Source organism: Cryptomeria japonica, unplaced genomic scaffold (assembly GCF_030272615.1).
Source record: "Cryptomeria japonica unplaced genomic scaffold, Sugi_1.0 HiC_scaffold_366, whole genome shotgun sequence".
Lineage (NCBI taxonomy): Eukaryota > Viridiplantae > Streptophyta > Pinopsida > Cupressales > Cupressaceae > Cryptomeria > Cryptomeria japonica.
In genome coordinates this window covers 41,905-61,529 of record NW_026729188.1, presented here as the reverse complement: position 1 = coordinate 61,529, position 19,625 = coordinate 41,905, and the positions used below count along the sequence as shown (strand labels likewise).

Below are 19,625 nucleotides of genomic sequence, written 5' to 3'. Positions count from 1 at the left end.
GTCAAAATTTAAAACCAAAAGGGAAAGAGGAGGGAGAGAGTCCCTGAAAAGGCACATAAGAAAGTAATTCTATATTGGAATGAAGAGGAGCAGATATAATCGGAATAGAAGGAAATTAGATGTAGCATTTCCCAAGGGCAATTGGGAAGTAGTAGACAAAGAAGAAAGCGACCCCAAATACACACCCACAACAACCAAGATAGGAGAAGATTACTAGCTAGGAATAATTGGTTGCGTATCCTTAGAAACAACATCAGAATAATTGACATAAACATCGTTACGAAAAGTAGTGAGTTGAAGACGAAGGGAATTCTGCCACCAACCTGAGGATGATTGTTTAAAAGAAGAAAGGGATGCCATCATAATTTAGTTTTGTGTCGTTACAACATTAATCAAATGTTCAAGTCATCTATGTTACACTTGACAAAGATTCCAAATTCAGATGGTTGTATTGTTTGAGATTCTAGTGAGATATCAAATGGATAGTGTAATAGGATCACATAGGAGGTCGGAGGAAATGGATATAGGAGGAAATATATTATATCGAGCTAGCTTCTTGCTCAGGGGTGATTCATGGCATGAGAAGCATTCTTCTCCATTTTTGCCCCTTAAGAAAAGATGGGGATTGGATTTTCATATGAGTACACTTGATGTATCAACATTTGATTGCTGCTGTTTAGTACAAAAGAGCAGCATTTGGTTGATCTTCATTTAAACCATAGAGGAAGGATTCAAAACACTCGAAGGATATGTGGAGTCTCAAAGGAGAATTGTTATGTCATATGCAACACCGTAGAGGGATTTGATAGGTCTAGAATGTCAGAGGAATGTTTCTCTCTAATTATACAAGTAGGTTTGGGAAAAGCTACGCCGTTTCATGTTGTGTAGAGGTTTGTGGTTTCTATAATTAGGAGATCCGTTCATGGAGTTAGTCTCGTGTTTCCTGTGTCAGTGAGGATTATTCGTGAAGGTGATTCATCAAAGTATCGATAAGGGTTGTGTTAAACTCTTACAATGCACAAAACTTACTGGGATAAATCTAATAGGGGATAATTTTCTATTATTATATTACAAATTATTTTTTAGTATGATTTTTCAATAAATAATTAAAAATTGGTTAGTAGGTTATTTTGGAAGTTACGTTCCCATTGGTGGTTATACGTGAAATATATGGTTTCAAAAGACTAACGTGCATAAATGTATTAACATGCTAAAGAATCCTAGATAGATTAATATCTTTTTATTTCTACAACGACAGTGTGATTTGGTGTTATATGTGTTGGCTTTGCCATTGTAAATTTCCTTACCCACAAAGAATGTCTTCAACATCTATGCTAAAGAGAGAAGAACTATAGGCTAAAATCAACAAAAAAGTGTTATCTAGTGAATTGTAGGGTACAAGCAAGCGATTGATGAAATCTTGTTGGATTGTGCGAATAGAGAACAACAATAGAATTTTATTAGAATAAAATCATGATGCAAAATATGTCAAAAAACTAGTAATATACCCAATGCCATTTTCTATCCCTCTAGGTTTCTTGTAATTGACGAGGCATTCTAACAATGGAACCAAAATACAATAGTTACAATTAAACCACAATCAAATACTATCCACACTCATATTTTGATTGATACTAATTACTTAAGTATGAGTGTTAAAGTGGTTGAACATAAAATACCCTACATCTAAAGTGTTTTGCAATTTCATTGATGAAATGATACTGATAATTTTCAAGGTTACTTAGACAATATTAATTGATAATTATAAAAACAATTCTGCTTCAAACATATCTACGTTTTGTATTATTATATGTAGCCTTGCATATTTAAATTCATTGGCTTACACCCACAGGGTAATGATCAAGAAACAAAAATCTCACAACCATTATGCTCAAGATAGTAAATGATAATAACAAAAAATAGAAAAAAAAAAAGAGGATATTTGATGTTCTTGGGGTAGACACAATCACAATAGAAAGAGATCACAGTTTTTCAAATTAAAATTGCTTATGAGATCGGTAGTAAGCTTCACATACCATTGAAATTTGTTGGAATACGAATAGCAACTGTCATCAAAGATTAGTAATTTGAATAATCATTAGGGAAAAGGGATCACATCTTTGACTAGGAAAGAAGAGATAAAGAAAATAGCGGTAGACAGGATTAAAAATATTAAGAACATTTTAAATAAATGTTTAATGGAAGAGATTAGAATAGAGAGTTTGTAGTTAGGGACTTTGTGTTATTACGAGATAAGAGAAGAGAACTTAGAGGTAGTCAAAGGATGTTTGATTATCTTTGCATGGTCCAGATCGAAATCCATAAATATTTTTCTAGAATCATCTATTAATTGACATATCTTGGTGTTACTCAAATTTCCTCTCCTTATAATAGATAATACTTGAAGGTATTCTAATAGTAAAATAGGTCGTGTCATGTAGTATACCATAGGCGATTGAGCTTTATGCGCTTTTATATATTTATGTTTGCCTTGATTCTCGAGTTTTATCTCAAGTCATTTTTTCTAAATAGCATTGTAAAGTTTTGACTCTACAACACAATGGAATTTGCAATAGTTCTTTTGAATTATTTTTGGTTCTTTCTACATGTAAAAGGTCATTGTCGAGATTATTACATCCATTTGTTATCATCATTTTCACCGTGGTAATATTTAAACAATTCACATTCATTAGACATTGTATGTAGCATTAAGGTATTTTATTATATGCATCATCACACATTTACATACATACGATTACAACCACAAGGTCATGGTCAAGCAACACGAATCTCACAACCATTGTTCACAAGATAGTCAACGATAGTGAAAAATGGAAAAATAACAGGAATCTCACAACCATTATTCAAAAGATAGTCAATGATATTAACAAAAAGATGACATTAGGAATAGGTAGACGCCATTGCAGGGGTGGGTGGGAGGAGTGGGAGGGAGAGAAAATATGGTCTTTGGTGATATTTGGGTTGTCGCAATCACATCGAAATGAGAGCTATTGGATTTTTCCAAATTAAAATTAAATTTCTCCAAATGAATAAAGAAACACATAATTATTTTGACATACTCAAAGGCATTTGATCAGTTTTTTGAGATACACTTTTGAAGAGACAACACGCGGTGACACCAAGACGAAAGCACACGCACGACAACCAAAGACGCACAATGAACAAACAAAACACATGACTTTAGAGTTCGAGGAACTGGGAACTTGGGAAACTAAGTTCCTGAGGTTCCTGGGATCCCGAAATCATGAAATCCCTAAGCAACGAAGAAGGACGAAAACCTAGGATTTCGAGATCTCGGGGTGTGGGGAAGCTAGAGGCCACCATAACCTTGAAAACCCAGATGTCCGAAATAATGCAAACACTAAACAAACAAACAGCGAAACCCGAGAACCTCGTACTCCGAGGTTTCGAGAAATGGAAGAACTCTTCCAAACTCGGAACTCCGAGATCCTGGAATTTCGAAGAAAACAAAGGGAAAGAATAGTCAAGGACACGGAGGAAGCCTGGGAGTCCGAAGATCCGAAGGAGAAGTTCAGGACCTCGGAGTTTCGGGACTCCAAAACACAAGACAAAAAAAAGACAACAACACAGACAAGGAAAGAAAAGAAAAACGAACGAAAACAAAGCGGAGCAGAAGGGGGCCCCCAACTGGAGAAGAGAAAGGTTGAGGTGCGTTATGAAGGACATGACAGAATGCAAAATAGTAAATCTATCGAAAGGTTTATCAATAATGAGACGACAAGGGAAAAATATACACTCCTACATAGAATAGGCCACAATTGAGACATGACTAAATAGGGTGCCGACATGTATGAAGTACACTGAACCAACCAAGGTAATCAATCCATCAATTATTGCGCCTTTGCTTTGTGGAATGATACACAGATATGAATATTTATATAGGAAAATCGGTTGATGGCGGTATTGGTAAGGGAGATGCTACCGAAAATAGGCATGCGTGATTGTGCTTAGAAACTCAAGGATTGTCTGATGGATTCGATGGATCAAACTTCGAATCTATTATTATCTCTCGTGGGCATGTTTAGAATAATTTTATATTATATAAGATATTATTGGATCACTAGATAGGATAAAGAATCAAGTCGTACACCAATTAGTTTTTGTTGTGGAATTCACAAGGAATAGAAACTATCCAAGTTGGAAATTAAGGCATAATTATATCCATAGGTATGATCAAGAGAATATATCCCTTAAGTTTTGGTATTACTCTATACGTGGATGATGGATTTTGATGATTAAGATAGACTTGACTCACTAAATATGTTCGTGCTTATTTAGAATCTTTACTTAATAGTAGATGTTCTTGCATGTTAGTGTAGTGATTGTACAAACCACTGAATAGTAGAAGAGGAGACATTTTTATTTGAGAGTCGACATGTACAGACATTGTTCATCATGTGCTTCATAAATTGGTGTAAATAATGCTCGCCTACAGCCAAACAATGTCAGCTGTTTGACCAAATTTCACGACAACTGTATGCTTGTTGAAGTTAGAAGAAGAGTTAGTATTTGATTATAAAATTCCTATCCTAGAATGCTTGTAATGGAATAGTTTCTTGTGTTGTTCACTAGAGAATTAATTGTGTTTTGTTTCCAAAGCACTTATAAACCCAAAATAAAGGGTAGGTGGGCAATTGTGGAAGAAAGAGATATATTTCCCTTAAAAGTGTAGTGCTCGAGTATGATAGAAGGTATTGAAGTGGCCATGAAAAATAGAAGGTCTTGAACTTTTGAGAATGTAGAGAAATTAATAGTTTCATTTCAATTTCTTATGTCTAGTGTGAAATTATCTTTGCATATTTTGTTATGTTACGTTTAATGGCAATGATGTCTTGTTTAGAATATATGTGCTAGTTATATCTGCATTTAAAACATAACGGGAGGTTGCATTCTTCAGTCATATTCAACTTTGAAATATACTGAGAGGCTGCATTTGCGAGTCGTATTTCAATTTTCGATATATAAACAAAGCATCATGATTGGAAACCTATAATATTACTTTTATGTTCGATTATACGAGTTAACTATTCTATTATTATTACGAATGCTTTCCATTTTAATGTTCTAACACAGTTCTTAGCTATGATAATTCTATGTGAGAGAAAAACATCGATAAATATAAGAGTTCAAACTACAACTCAATATACGAATCTTTTTATAAGAAACACTTTTATAATTATATAAAACAACACTTTGATATATATAGATAAAAATTCATATATATGGATGAAAAGATTCCTTAAATGGATGGAATACATTACGAGGAATATCAAAATGGATGGAAGACAGTAGCCACAGAAACAGAAATAGGAGAGGAGGAGGTAAATAGAGCTCTATTCTATTGGCATTCTACATTCACAATCCTCATAGCTTCGAATCGTGGCTCTTTGGCTTCATATTTCTGGTGGCTGTAAACCTGCATGTAGTCTCCAAACAGATACTCTGGATACTCTGGATAAACCGATAATTCATCACCGGTCTGAGCAGTAAGTTGAGATGCGGGATAGACCTTGGCATTATATGAGGGATTATAAAACGATGCCACTGAGAAACGGTTGCCATTCTTAGTGGGTAGAATGCGATGCCATGCGCTGGTGTATTTGCCGTTAGTGATGGCTTCCAACTGGTCCCCAATGTCAACAACTATTGCGTATGGAATGGGTTGCACGTCAACCCAAGTGCCATCATTGAGGACCTGCAAACCGGACACTTGATCGTCTTGGTATAAGAGAATGAGGCCACCTGCATCTGTGTGTGCACGGATGCCCTTGATGAGGTCCGGTCTAGGGCAAGGAGGATAATGGCTCACTTTGGTGCCGAAGAAGGGCTTCTCTCCTCCCGCAAATGCCTCTTTCAGGTACTCTTTCTCTAGCCCCAGATTCAAACTTATTACTTCCAACAGCTTTTCTGTCAATGAAAATATCTTGTTTCGAAACTCCTGGATAGTTTCCCTGAGAAAAATGCAATATAATGTCTTAGTATTTTGTTTTTCGATATCCAGAAACCAGAAACGCTTGTATATAGATCATGCTCATATTAATTTTTTCTATTCTATATTTATAGAAACGTTTGAATTGTGCACAAAATAGTTGAGTTGTTGTACTTGAAATCACTGGGTTGGGAAGGCCATGAATTGGTCTCCTGCATCTCATGTATTTGAATAACATCTTCCCAATCAACGTTCTCGATCTTATCAGCGTTATCGCTGTCAAGAGCGTTGCTCAACAACCTTACAGGCAAAGAGGCATTGAAGCTCTGCTCTCTGTTAAGCTTGTAATGCTCCGAGCAAACTTTCTTTACACGGTCCATGAGTTCATGCTCTATGCCATGGTTCAAAAGCTGCAAACACAAAACGAAATCACTTCAACTCTGTTTTCTCTATAATTAGTAAGTTTTGCACATGAGAAAATATGATCAGTTGTGTTTTTCACCTGAAAGAAACCAGTACTCTCGCAGGCCTTGGCTATTTCAGCCATGATCACCTCTCTGTCTCCTCCGTCTATGTTTTTCATGTCAATCACTGGAACGCCCATTTTCCTTATAAATTTGCACTACAAGTTCTCTTGAAAAGGAGTAGAAGAAACGGGCTGCTGGTTACTGGTTACTACTTTTATGCAATGCTGTGGTGCGCGCAGCTCTTTATATAGATGCACATCAGGAAGGAATGTGACTGAGCTAAGCAATTAACACGAACACGATAGACGACCTACGTGGTCTGCGATGCCGCAGATTCAATGAATATGATAGACGACTTATCGTTATCGGCCTGGTCTGCGGATAAGTCTTGCATATAAACGTGAAATGAATTAAACGTGTATCTTAACAACTGCGAGCGAAACAGAGATTAGGAGAGTATTTAGCTTTTCCAAAGAAACTGTTTATTCTTGGATTTTTGATGATCTGCTTGTATTTTTTTAATTATAAAGTCAATTTAACTCGTTTTGAAGATGACAATAGGTTTTTGAATAATTGAATACTACAGCGGGTGATAGGACTGATTAACCAATCGGATCAACAGAAACTGGGTAAGCAACGAAGTCGCTGCTGGCCCTGGAACCGGAACTTGTGTGGGCTCAGGAGATGCTGGCTAGTGAGATGGCTATGGTACTGGCCGTGCCTTTGCCTTCGTTCCTAGGTCTCAATCACGAACATCTGGATCTGGCTCACGAAGTGGTAAGTGAATTTAAATTATTTAGAAAAATGACCAAGCAGTCTACGTTTTGAATATTTAACTTTTTATTGACAATGTCTTTTTTCTTTAAAGCCGATTTAAGTTATTTGGAAGATAACACAGGAGCCTTATGTTCTGGACAGCCGATTAATTTAGCTGACAATAATAATTCTCCTTTTATCTAAGATTAGATTTCTTTTCTTTTATGTATACTTGAAAGGGAAGGCCTTAAATCTCTATGCTATCTTCAGGAGGTGGAAGTTAATCTAAATCATTTAAAAGATGACAAACAATTCCCGTAATCTGAACAGATAACCCCAATAGTCACCACTCTTTAATACCATCACACCATCATCAAGATGGAAGCGACTGAGCCACCCACCATTGTGACAAGATGCTCCACTCTCACAAATATATCTCCCAAACGATTCATAAGAAAAATGCCAATTTATCTTATGACAAACAATGGCTATAACTCCCAGCATCGACATTCACATTTATGTAACCTACCCTATTCAATATGGTTTTAATGCCAAAGGGTTGTAGCTCAATTGGTGAGGACGATGGTGTGTGATATAGAATCCATGCACCAAGGTTGAAATCCCCGGAGCCGCCTTCGCAACAGGTTCAATCCCTTATGGACTGGATCCCAGTGTACGTGGCTGCTTAGCCGAAGGCGACTTGTGGTTTAGGTGTATGCTTACTCAAATCGTTGTAATATGCTATACAAAGGAAAACATGCCAACGTTTATGTATTCCTGACTTGTTTTTATAAAAAAAAGGTATGGTCTTAACAATATCTAAAGTATCCTAGAGAATAATAATAACCAAATAATTTACCAATAAAAAAAATAATAATAACTAAATAATTCCTACCAAGATCCCATGGGTGTCCATTTTCCAATGTATGTCATTACAAAAATGTTAGAGAGGTAAATATTAAATATATGAAAATCATTATCTAACCTAGGACATTGATTCAAAGACTACTTATGATCGACAGGAAAAGGAATAATCACCAAATTGCACTCATGCACATATAACCACTACAAAATAGCCTCCACATGCATACCATAACTAAGAAAAATTAATCTTGAACTCAATCTATATTGATTTCCATGTCAAAGATATATTTGTCATCCCCTAAATGTTTCATATCAAAATCACACTGCAACAATCTTGAGCATTTTAATCTTCTTGCGAATATGCTATCGTTTATAACACTCTCTTGAAGGTTGTTGCAACGCTCTACAACCTACTTGGTCGCCTTGGCTTCTCCAAAGAGTTGAGGTGAATTTGGTCTTGTTAGTTTTACAGATTAGTTCTCATTCTTCTCATGTAATTTTATCCATCAGCGTTAAATCCTATCTTGTACTCGACACCTTGGGATTTCACTAACTTTTCGACCACACATATACACACTAGTTTGTGACTCCCCGTGGACATGGGAGTGGAATTTAGGGATTTTATGAATTATTCGACCTCCTAGAAACACAGAGGATAAAACGACACATCTTTTTTAATCTTCATCTCTTCCTTTGGAGGTTGAGAAACTAAAGTAGGGGCTCAACCATTCATTGTGATCTCTTAAGGGGCCCCAACATTTCATCTCTTCCTGATTGTAGGTTTTATTCGGGGTTATTCAGCCTCACGAAGGTATTATCTCTTCTCTACCTTCTCATTTCTATTTCATTATTTTAATCATTTGAGTTAGTTAATTTTAATTTTTGTATGATTTGGTCTCCCTTGCTTTGCTACTTTATTTGTTCTTATCTCCTATTTTGTATGTGGGATAAAAACTAGGCAAGCCCTTTAAAGTTTTTGATACATCACAATAACATCTTGGGCAAGGAGATCCATCGTCTGGTACCAAGTTCTTTATTTAAATTGATATTTCCATTTTTCATTTAGGTTTTTATTTAAGAAATTTTTCTTTGGTAATCTAGAACTTTCCATCTCACATGTTTTGAAATCTCATTTTTGGCTCACTTAATGTAATGTAAGTTTAGAAGTATAATATAAAATTTAACTTTGCACATATGCGGGACTGAGTTAAGGAGCTGTTATAGATCGATGTTGAAGAGGTTATGGCATACATCCAACAAATATCTCAATTTTTCATGTGAGTATTGAGAACTTTGATGTTCAATACCATTTTATTAGGCAGTCGAGCATGAGAGGGTGATGGTTGAGAAAGTTGACTCTTCTCAAAATGTTACAAATGCGCCGCGAAGTGTAGTGAGCGTAGAGAATTTTAGAAGGTGACATTAGTCTAAAGGAATATTTTTTCCTAGCAAAATTAGTCAATAGTGATTGTAGTACCTTTTATCTTACAAGGTGTTTGAAATGTGGAAGTTTTTTAGGAAACGTGTCTTGAACTTGCATCCTAATGCTAATAATACAAAAAACAAAATTGAGTTAGAGAACATAGAATCTCAATTTTGGTCAATAGATTTAATATTTTGACTTAAAAATAATTCTAGATGGCTTTTCCTTAGCTCTCTTATGAACGAGACACATATCCCTCAAAGCTCTATCATTTTAAAAAGAATATCTCAATCAAATTTTTGTATCAGAAGTTACGACCTCTAGAATACGGGCTTCCCAAAATAGAAATGTAAATTCATCTAATATGCACAATAGCCTTGTAAGAGTGAGTTACGCTTGACCAGCTTATGATTGCTTCTAGCGCATAATCAATTATTTTTGATTGGAGACAGTGAAGCACCCATGTGGGGGAGTAGATCATGATGAGCTTATTATAGGTGGAAGGAATATGATATTTATAGCCTCTTAAATCATATTGGAATTTTGGCTTTGGATTTTGGGCATCACACTTTGGGTGGTTTATCTCATGGTTTCCCATCTATAATTTTATGGTTTTATACACAGACTCTCCTATTTATTGGGTGCTTGAAATGGAGGGTTTCATAGTGATTTTTGTAGGTAGCTACTATAATTTCTTAATAGCTCTTTTTGATGATGCTCTTGTAACGAAAATCTCCCTATAATAATCTTGTCACCTTTTTGATGATACTATAATTAATTCACCCTTTGAAGTTTTATGAAGTTAAAGAATGACCTAAAAATTATAAACAGGTTTTAAAAGGGATATGACATATTCAAGTAGATCTATCCATGTGTAAAAGAATTTGACGGCCTTAAAAGTAACATGGCCAATACCCCTATTTTAGTCCATCATGGTATTCAAATTTATTGTTTTAAAGCACCACGCATCTGACCACATCATGCCGATCATAATTCTTTAGAAAAATGATGGGGGAATAGATTCAAGAGAACTTCTTCAAAAAGCCATTATAAATAGTATATTTGGTTGAAAACACACCTTTTTTCCTGTAAAGGTGATTAATCAGTCTCAATTTTAAATATTAAAATTATATTTAATTGTGTATGCTCTTGATGGAATAGTGAAAATTATTCTTACTAAATAGGAGATTAGGTTCAATGAAAGGAGTACATTGATCGTCAAAGTACAAGATTATTTAACATTGATATTAAACCTACAAACTTGGTAGGAGGGAAAGGATTGTGCAAACTCATAGTAAAAAATAAGAGTGAAGATGATTTAAGTGAAACTACAAATTTCGCACTTGTAGTCTCTGTTGGACTTAAGAAAATGATTCTTAAATATTGCTTACTTCTGCTAGAGTACTTAATGAATAGTTATTTTTTAGTAAGGTTTTAGAATAAATAAATAATTGCAAGTTAGCGGGTTAGTTGCGAAGTTACGATCTGGTAGGTGCTTATATATGAGAAATACAAGCCTTTAAAAAGCCTAATGTGGAACAACACATTACTAGTTATCCTTAAAAATTCAAAATAAATTAATATCTTTTATTTCTAAAAACAATTTGTGATCTGGTATTATTTGTGTTGTCTCCAACATTATTAACTTGGTATTAGAGCATGCAATGGTTTTGATCCTATGAGTGAGTTGTAGCTAAATTATGGTATATAAATATTTGCAGTGGAAATGGAAGTTTAATGTTGAAGTGAATTAGGTCCTTGTGTAAAATTTGTGAATAGGCGTGGTACATGATCAAAGAAGAAAATTTTGAATTTATCTCCCTAGGCGTGTGGAGAAGAAGAAATAGCATGGATATTACAATAAATAGATATAGAGAAGGAGGAATGTGCGGCATGTGGTTAGCTTAGACTGGTGGAGAATTGGTGGTTGTTGGCCGCATGATAGATTTGGAAGACCACTGTTGATTTAATTATAAAATCTGCAAGAAAGATAGTGAATTAATTGATGACGGAGATATAAGAAGTCCAAGGCGATTTGAATATAAAGTATAAGGTAATCCACTTTCTCAGAGAAGTAATGACAGGAGACACTATAAATAATGTGTTGGTCCTATGTGGAAGCCAAAGATCGATATTTTAGACCTGAAATTATTGATGTATAACAAGGAAATTTAGGCATGGAATAAGTCAATGCACTAGTCTTTAATCTCTCTATTTTAAACACTAGTGAAGTGCAGAAGTTTATACCAAATACATAAACTGATTAAGGTACGAGCAGAATGTCTTTTTTTATTGAAAAATGAATTGTTTGAATATTTAATTGTCAGTTGGAGTTATGGCACATATTTATAAGACGACAAATGTGTATGGTTTGAACTCTGATTTTTATGCATTATAAAAGATACACCAATATAGATGTGTAAAGAACACACACACACACACACACACACACATTGAAGGAGTTTTAGAATTTATTAAAGGGGAGTATTTGAAAAGATTATTTTGGAGTTAAATTTCATAATTAAATATTTTCTCGTGGTTAAATAAGGGTATATATTTTGTTGAATAAGGGAACCCTTTTTCCTGCTATGTACAATTGTCCAAGATGGGTCACCGTCAAAATTTAAAACCAAAAGGGAAAGAGGAGGGAGAGAGTCCCTGAAAAGGCACATAAGAAAGTAATTCTATATTGGAATGAAGAGGAGCAGATATAATCGGAATAGAAGGAAATTAGATGTAGCATTTCCCAAGGGCAATTGGGAAGTAGTAGACAAAGAAGAAAGCGACCCCAAATACACACCCACAACAACCAAGATAGGAGAAGATTACTAGCTAGGAATAATTGGTTGCGTATCCTTAGAAACAACATCAGAATAATTGACATAAACATCGTTACGAAAAGTAGTGAGTTGAAGACGAAGGGAATTCTGCCACCAACCTGAGGATGATTGTTTAAAAGAAGAAAGGGATGCCATCATAATTTAGTTTTGTGTCGTTACAACATTAATCAAATGTTCAAGTCATCTATGTTACACTTGACAAAGATTCCAAATTCAGATGGTTGTATTGTTTGAGATTCTAGTGAGATATCAAATGGATAGTGTAATAGGATCACATAGGAGGTCGGAGGAAATGGATATAGGAGGAAATATATTATATCGAGCTAGCTTCTTGCTCAGGGGTGATTCATGGCATGAGAAGCATTCTTCTCCATTTTTGCCCCTTAAGAAAAGATGGGGATTGGATTTTCATATGAGTACACTTGATGTATCAACATTTGATTGCTGCTGTTTAGTACAAAAGAGCAGCATTTGGTTGATCTTCATTTAAACCATAGAGGAAGGATTCAAAACACTCGAAGGATATGTGGAGTCTCAAAGGAGAATTGTTATGTCATATGCAACACCGTAGAGGGATTTGATAGGTCTAGAATGTCAGAGGAATGTTTCTCTCTAATTATACAAGTAGGTTTGGGAAAAGCTACGCCGTTTCATGTTGTGTAGAGGTTTGTGGTTTCTATAATTAGGAGATCCGTTCATGGAGTTAGTCTCGTGTTTCCTGTGTCAGTGAGGATTATTCGTGAAGGTGATTCATCAAAGTATCGATAAGGGTTGTGTTAAACTCTTACAATGCACAAAACTTACTGGGATAAATCTAATAGGGGATAATTTTCTATTATTATATTACAAATTATTTTTTAGTATGATTTTTCAATAAATAATTAAAAATTGGTTAGTAGGTTATTTTGGAAGTTACGTTCCCATTGGTGGTTATACGTGAAATATATGGTTTCAAAAGACTAACGTGCATAAATGTATTAACATGCTAAAGAATCCTAGATAGATTAATATCTTTTTATTTCTACAACGACAGTGTGATTTGGTGTTATATGTGTTGGCTTTGCCATTGTGAATTTCCTTACCCACAAAGAATGTCTTCAACATCTATGCTAAAGAGAGAAGAACTATAGGCTAAAATCAACAAAAAAGTGTTATCTAGTGAATTGTAGGGTACAAGCAAGCGATTGATGAAATCTTGTTGGATTGTGCGAATAGAGAACAACAATAGAATTTTATTAGAATAAAATCATGATGCAAAATATGTCAAAAAACTAGTAATATACCCAATGCCATTTTCTATCCCTCTAGGTTTCTTGTAATTGACGAGGCATTCTAACAATGGAACCAAAATACAATAGTTACAATTAAACCACAATCAAATACTATCCACACTCATATTTTGATTGATACTAATTACTTAAGTATGAGTGTTAAAGTGGTTGAACATAAAATACCCTACATCTAAAGTGTTTTGCAATTTCATTGATGAAATGATACTGATAATTTTCAAGGTTACTTAGACAATATTAATTGATAATTATAAAAACAATTCTGCTTCAAACATATCTACGTTTTGTATTATTATATGTAGCCTTGCATATTTAAATTCATTGGCTTACACCCACAGGGTAATGATCAAGAAACAAAAATCTCACAACCATTATGCTCAAGATAGTAAATGATAATAACAAAAAATAGAAAAAAAAAAAGAGGATATTTGATGTTCTTGGGGTAGACACAATCACAATAGAAAGAGATCACAGTTTTTCAAATTAAAATTGCTTATGAGATCGGTAGTAAGCTTCACATACCATTGAAATTTGTTGGAATACGAATAGCAACTGTCATCAAAGATTAGTAATTTGAATAATCATTAGGGAAAAGGGATCACATCTTTGACTAGGAAAGAAGAGATAAAGAAAATAGCGGTAGACAGGATTAAAAATATTAAGAACATTTTAAATAAATGTTTAATGGAAGAGATTAGAATAGAGAGTTTGTAGTTAGGGACTTTGTGTTATTACGAGATAAGAGAAGAGAACTTAGAGGTAGTCAAAGGATGTTTGATTATCTTTGCATGGTCCAGATCGAAATCCATAAATATTTTTCTAGAATCATCTATTAATTGACATATCTTGGTGTTACTCAAATTTCCTCTCCTTATAATAGATAATACTTGAAGGTATTCTAATAGTAAAATAGGTCGTGTCATGTAGTATACCATAGGCGATTGAGCTTTATGCGCTTTTATATATTTATGTTTGCCTTGATTCTCGAGTTTTATCTCAAGTCATTTTTTCTAAATAGCATTGTAAAGTTTTGACTCTACAACACAATGGAATTTGCAATAGTTCTTTTGAATTATTTTTGGTTCTTTCTACATGTAAAAGGTCATTGTCGAGATTATTACATCCATTTGTTATCATCATTTTCACCGTGGTAATATTTAAACAATTCACATTCATTAGACATTGTATGTAGCATTAAGGTATTTTATTATATGCATCATCACACATTTACATACATACGATTACAACCACAAGGTCATGGTCAAGCAACACGAATCTCACAACCATTGTTCACAAGATAGTCAACGATAGTGAAAAATGGAAAAATAACAGGAATCTCACAACCATTATTCAAAAGATAGTCAATGATATTAACAAAAAGATGACATTAGGAATAGGTAGACGCCATTGCAGGGGTGGGTGGGAGGAGTGGGAGGGAGAGAAAATATGGTCTTTGGTGATATTTGGGTTGTCGCAATCACATCGAAATGAGAGCTATTGGATTTTTCCAAATTAAAATTAAATTTCTCCAAATGAATAAAGAAACACATAATTATTTTGACATACTCAAAGGCATTTGATCAGTTTTTTGAGATACACTTTTGAAGAGACAACACGCGGTGACACCAAGACGAAAGCACACGCACGACAACCAAAGACGCACAATGAACAAACAAAACACATGACTTTAGAGTTCGAGGAGCCGGCAACTTGGGAAACTAAGTTCCTGAGGTTCCTGGGATCCCGAAATCATGAAATCCCTAAGCAACGAAGAAGGACGAAAACCTAGGATTTCGAGATCTCGGGGTGTGGGGAAGCTAGAGGCCACCATAACCTTGAAAACCAAGATGTCCGAAATAATGCAAACACTAAACAAACAAACAGCGAAACCCGAGAACCTCGTACTCCGAGGTTTCGAGAAATGGAAGAACTCTTCCAAACTCGGAACTCCGAGATCCTGGAATTTCGAAGAAAACAAAGGGAAAGAATAGTCAAGGACACGGAGGAAGCCTGGGAGTCCGAAGATCCGAAGGAGAAGTTCAGGACCTCGGAGTTTCGGGACTCCAAAACACAAGACAAAAAAAAGACAACAACACAGACAAGGAAAGAAAAGAAAAACGAACGAAAACAAAGCGGAGCAGAAGGGGGCCCCCAACTGGAGAAGAGAAAGGTTGAGGTGCGTTATGAAGGACATGACAGAATGCAAAATAGTAAATCTATCGAAAGGTTTATCAATAATGAGACGACAAGGGAAAAATATACACTCCTACATAGAATAGGCCACAATTGAGACATGACTAAATAGGGTGCCGACATGTATGAAGTACACTGAACCAACCAAGGTAATCAATCCATCAATTATTGCGCCTTTGCTTTGTGGAATGATACACAGATATGAATATTTATATAGGAAAATCGGTTGATGGCGGTATTGGTAAGGGAGATGCTACCGAAAATAGGCATGCGTGATTGTGCTTAGAAACTCAAGGATTGTCTGATGGATTCGATGGATCAAACTTCGAATCTATTATTATCTCTCGTGGGCATGTTTAGAATAATTTTATATTATATAAGATATTATTGGATCACTAGATAGGATAAAGAATCAAGTCGTACACCAATTAGTTTTTGTTGTGGAATTCACAAGGAATAGAAACTATCCAAGTTGGAAATTAAGGCATAATTATATCCATAGGTATGATCAAGAGAATATATCCCTTAAGTTTTGGTATTACTCTATACGTGGATGATGGATTTTGATGATTAAGATAGACTTGACTCACTAAATATGTTCGTGCTTATTTAGAATCTTTACTTAATAGTAGATGTTCTTGCATGTTAGTGTAGTGATTGTACAAACCACTGAATAGTAGAAGAGGAGACATTTTTATTTGAGAGTCGACATGTACAGACATTGTTCATCATGTGCTTCATAAATTGGTGTAAATAATGCTCGCCTACAGCCAAACAATGTCAGCTGTTTGACCAAATTTCACGACAACTGTATGCTTGTTGAAGTTAGAAGAAGAGTTAGTATTTGATTATAAAATTCCTATCCTAGAATGCTTGTAATGGAATAGTTTCTTGTGTTGTTCACTAGAGAATTAATTGTGTTTTGTTTCCAAAGCACTTATAAACCCAAAATAAAGGGTAGGTGGGCAATTGTGGAAGAAAGAGATATATTTCCCTTAAAAGTGTAGTGCTCGAGTATGATAGAAGGTATTGAAGTGGCCATGAAAAATAGAAGGTCTTGAACTTTTGAGAATGTAGAGAAATTAATAGTTTCATTTCAATTTCTTATGTCTAGTGTGAAATTATCTTTGCATATTTTGTTATGTTACGTTTAATGGCAATGATGTCTTGTTTAGAATATATGTGCTAGTTATATCTGCATTTAAAACATAACGGGAGGTTGCATTCTTCAGTCATATTCAACTTTGAAATATACTGAGAGGCTGCATTTGCGAGTCGTATTTCAATTTTCGATATATAAACAAAGCATCATGATTGGAAACCTATAATATTACTTTTATGTTCGATTATACGAGTTAACTATTCTATTATTATTACGAATGCTTTCTATTTTAATGTTCTAACACAGTTCTTAGCTATGATAATTCTATGTGAGAGAAAAACATCGATAAATATAAGAGTTCAAACTACAACTCAATATACGAATCTTTTTATAAGAAACACTTTTATAATTATATAAAACAACACTTTGATATATATAGATAAAAATTCATATATATGGATGAAAAGATTCCTTAAATGGATGGAATACATTACGAGGAATATCAAAATGGATGGAAGACAGTAGCCACAGAAACAGAAATAGGAGAGGAGGAGGTAAATAGAGCTCTATTCTATTGGCATTCTACATTCACAATCCTCATAGCTTCGAATCGTGGCTCTTTGGCTTCATATTTCTGGTGGCTGTAAACCTGCATGTAGTCTCCAAACAGATACTCTGGATACTCTGGATAAACCGATAATTCATCACCGGTCTGAGCAGTAAGTTGAGATGCGGGATAGACCTTGGCATTATATGAGGGATTATAAAACGATGCCACTGAGAAACGGTTGCCATTCTTAGTGGGTAGAATGCGATGCCATGCGCTGGTGTATTTGCCGTTAGTGATGGCTTCCAACTGGTCCCCAATGTCAACAACTATTGCGTATGGAATGGGTTGCACGTCAACCCAAGTGCCATCATTGAGGACCTGCAAACCGGACACTTGATCGTCTTGGTATAAGAGAATGAGGCCACCTGCATCTGTGTGTGCACGGATGCCCTTGATGAGGTCCGGTCTAGGGCAAGGAGGATAATGGCTCACTTTGGTGCCGAAGAAGGGCTTCTCTCCTCCCGCAAATGCCTCTTTCAGGTACTCTTTCTCTAGCCCCAGATTCAAACTTATTACTTCCAACAGCTTTTCTGTCAATGAAAATATCTTGTTTCGAAACTCCTGGATAGTTTCCCTGAGAAAAATGCAATATAATGTCTTAGTATTTTGTTTTTCGATATCCAGAAACCAGAAACGCTTGTATATAGATCATGCTCATATTAATTTTTTCTATTCTATATTTATAGAAACGTTTGAATTGTGCACAAAATAGTTGAGTTGTTGTACTTGAAATCACTGGGTTGGGAAGGCCATGAATTGGTCTCCTGCATCTCATGTATTTGAATAACATCTTCCCAATCAACGTTCTCGATCTTATCAGCGTTATCGCTGTCAAGAGCGTTGCTCAACAACCTTACAGGCAAAGAGGCATTGAAGCTCTGCTCTCTGTTAAGCTTGTAATGCTCCGAGCAAACTTTCTTTACACGGTCCATGAGTTCATGCTCTATGCCATGGTTCAAAAGCTGCAAACACAAAACGAAATCACTTCAACTCTGTTTTCTCTATAATTAGTAAGTTTTGCACATGAGAAAATATGATCAGTTGTGTTTTTCACCTGAAAGAAACCAGTACTCTCGCAGGCCTTGGCTATTTCAGCCATGATCACCTCTCTGTCTCCTCCGTCTATGTTTTTCATGTCAATCACTGGAACGCCCATTTTCCTTATAAATTTGCACTACAAGTTCTCTTGAAAAGGAGTAGAAGAAACGGGCTGCTGGTTACTGGTTACTACTTTTATGCAATGCTGTGGTGCGCGCAGCTCTTTATATAGATGCACATCAGGAAGGAATGTGACTGAGCTAAGCAATTAACACGAACACGATAGACGACCTACGTGGTCTGCGATGCCGCAGATTCAATGAATATGATAGACGACTTATCGTTATCGGCCTGGTCTGCGGATAAGTCTTGCATATAAACGTGAAATGAATTAAACGTGTATCTTAACAACTGCGAGCGAAACAGAGATTAGGAGAGTATTTAGCTTTTCCAAAGAAACTGTTTATTCTTGGATTTTTGATGATCTGCTTGTATTTTTTTAATTATAAAGTCAATTTAACTCGTTTTGAAGATGACAATAGGTTTTTGAATAATTGAATACTACAGCGGGTGATAGGACTGATTAACCAATCGGATCAACAGAAACTGGGTAAGCAACGAAGTCGCTGCTGGCCCTGGAACCGGAACTTGTGTGGGCTCAGGAGATGCTGGCTAGTGAGATGGCTATGGTACTGGCCGTGCCTTTGCCTTCGTTCCTAGGTCTCAATCACGAACATCTGGATCTGGCTCACGAAGTGGTAAGTGAATTTAAATTATTTAGAAAAATGACCAAGCAGTCTACGTTTTGAATATTTAACTTTTTATTGACAATGTCTTTTTTCTTTAAAGCCGATTTAAGTTATTTGGAAGATAACACAGGAGCCTTATGTTCTGGACAGCCGATTAATTTAGCTGACAATAATAATTCTCCTTTTATCTAAGATTAGATTTCTTTTCTTTTATGTATACTTGAAAGGGAAGGCCTTAAATCTCTATGCTATCTTCAGGAGGTGGAAGTTAATCTAAATCATTTAAAAGATGACAAACAATTCCCGTAATCTGAACAGATAAC

At 35.3% G+C, this 19,625-nt stretch overlaps 2 protein-coding genes across 2 annotated transcripts; both read right to left on the bottom strand.

The window, feature by feature from the left end:
• Positions 1-5,286: 5,286 nt before the first annotated feature.
• On the bottom strand, positions 5,287-6,624 carry LOC131871042 (1-aminocyclopropane-1-carboxylate oxidase-like). Its single transcript, XM_059215905.1, has 3 exons — positions 6,474-6,624; positions 6,146-6,381; positions 5,287-5,993 (listed from the first exon to the last, which is right to left on the bottom strand). Exons 1-3 carry the CDS (start codon positions 6,573-6,575, stop codon positions 5,381-5,383), a joined length of 951 nt encoding a protein of 316 aa, XP_059071888.1. The 5' UTR covers positions 6,576-6,624; the 3' UTR covers positions 5,287-5,380.
• Positions 6,625-17,382: 10,758 nt separating this feature from the next.
• Positions 17,383-18,720, bottom strand: LOC131871041 (1-aminocyclopropane-1-carboxylate oxidase-like). The gene is made up of 3 exons (XM_059215904.1): positions 18,570-18,720; positions 18,242-18,477; positions 17,383-18,089 (listed from the first exon to the last, which is right to left on the bottom strand). Exons 1-3 carry the CDS (start codon positions 18,669-18,671, stop codon positions 17,477-17,479), a joined length of 951 nt encoding a protein of 316 aa, XP_059071887.1. The 5' UTR covers positions 18,672-18,720; the 3' UTR covers positions 17,383-17,476.
• Between the last annotated feature and the right edge of the window lie 905 nt (positions 18,721-19,625).

Coding starts and splice junctions, on each gene's coding strand:
- LOC131871042 (XM_059215905.1), bottom strand. CDS start 6,575: ATGGGCGTTCCAGTGATTGACATGAAAAACATAGACGGAGGAGACAGA. Junction 6,382..6,473: donor AGAGTACTGGTTTCTTTCAG/GTGAAAAACACA, acceptor TTGTGTTTGCAG/CTTTTGAACCATGGCATAGA. Junction 5,994..6,145: donor TCCCAACCCAGTGATTTCAA/GTACAACAACTC, acceptor CATTTTTCTCAG/GGAAACTATCCAGGAGTTTC.
- LOC131871041 (XM_059215904.1), bottom strand. CDS start 18,671: ATGGGCGTTCCAGTGATTGACATGAAAAACATAGACGGAGGAGACAGA. Junction 18,478..18,569: donor AGAGTACTGGTTTCTTTCAG/GTGAAAAACACA, acceptor TTGTGTTTGCAG/CTTTTGAACCATGGCATAGA. Junction 18,090..18,241: donor TCCCAACCCAGTGATTTCAA/GTACAACAACTC, acceptor CATTTTTCTCAG/GGAAACTATCCAGGAGTTTC.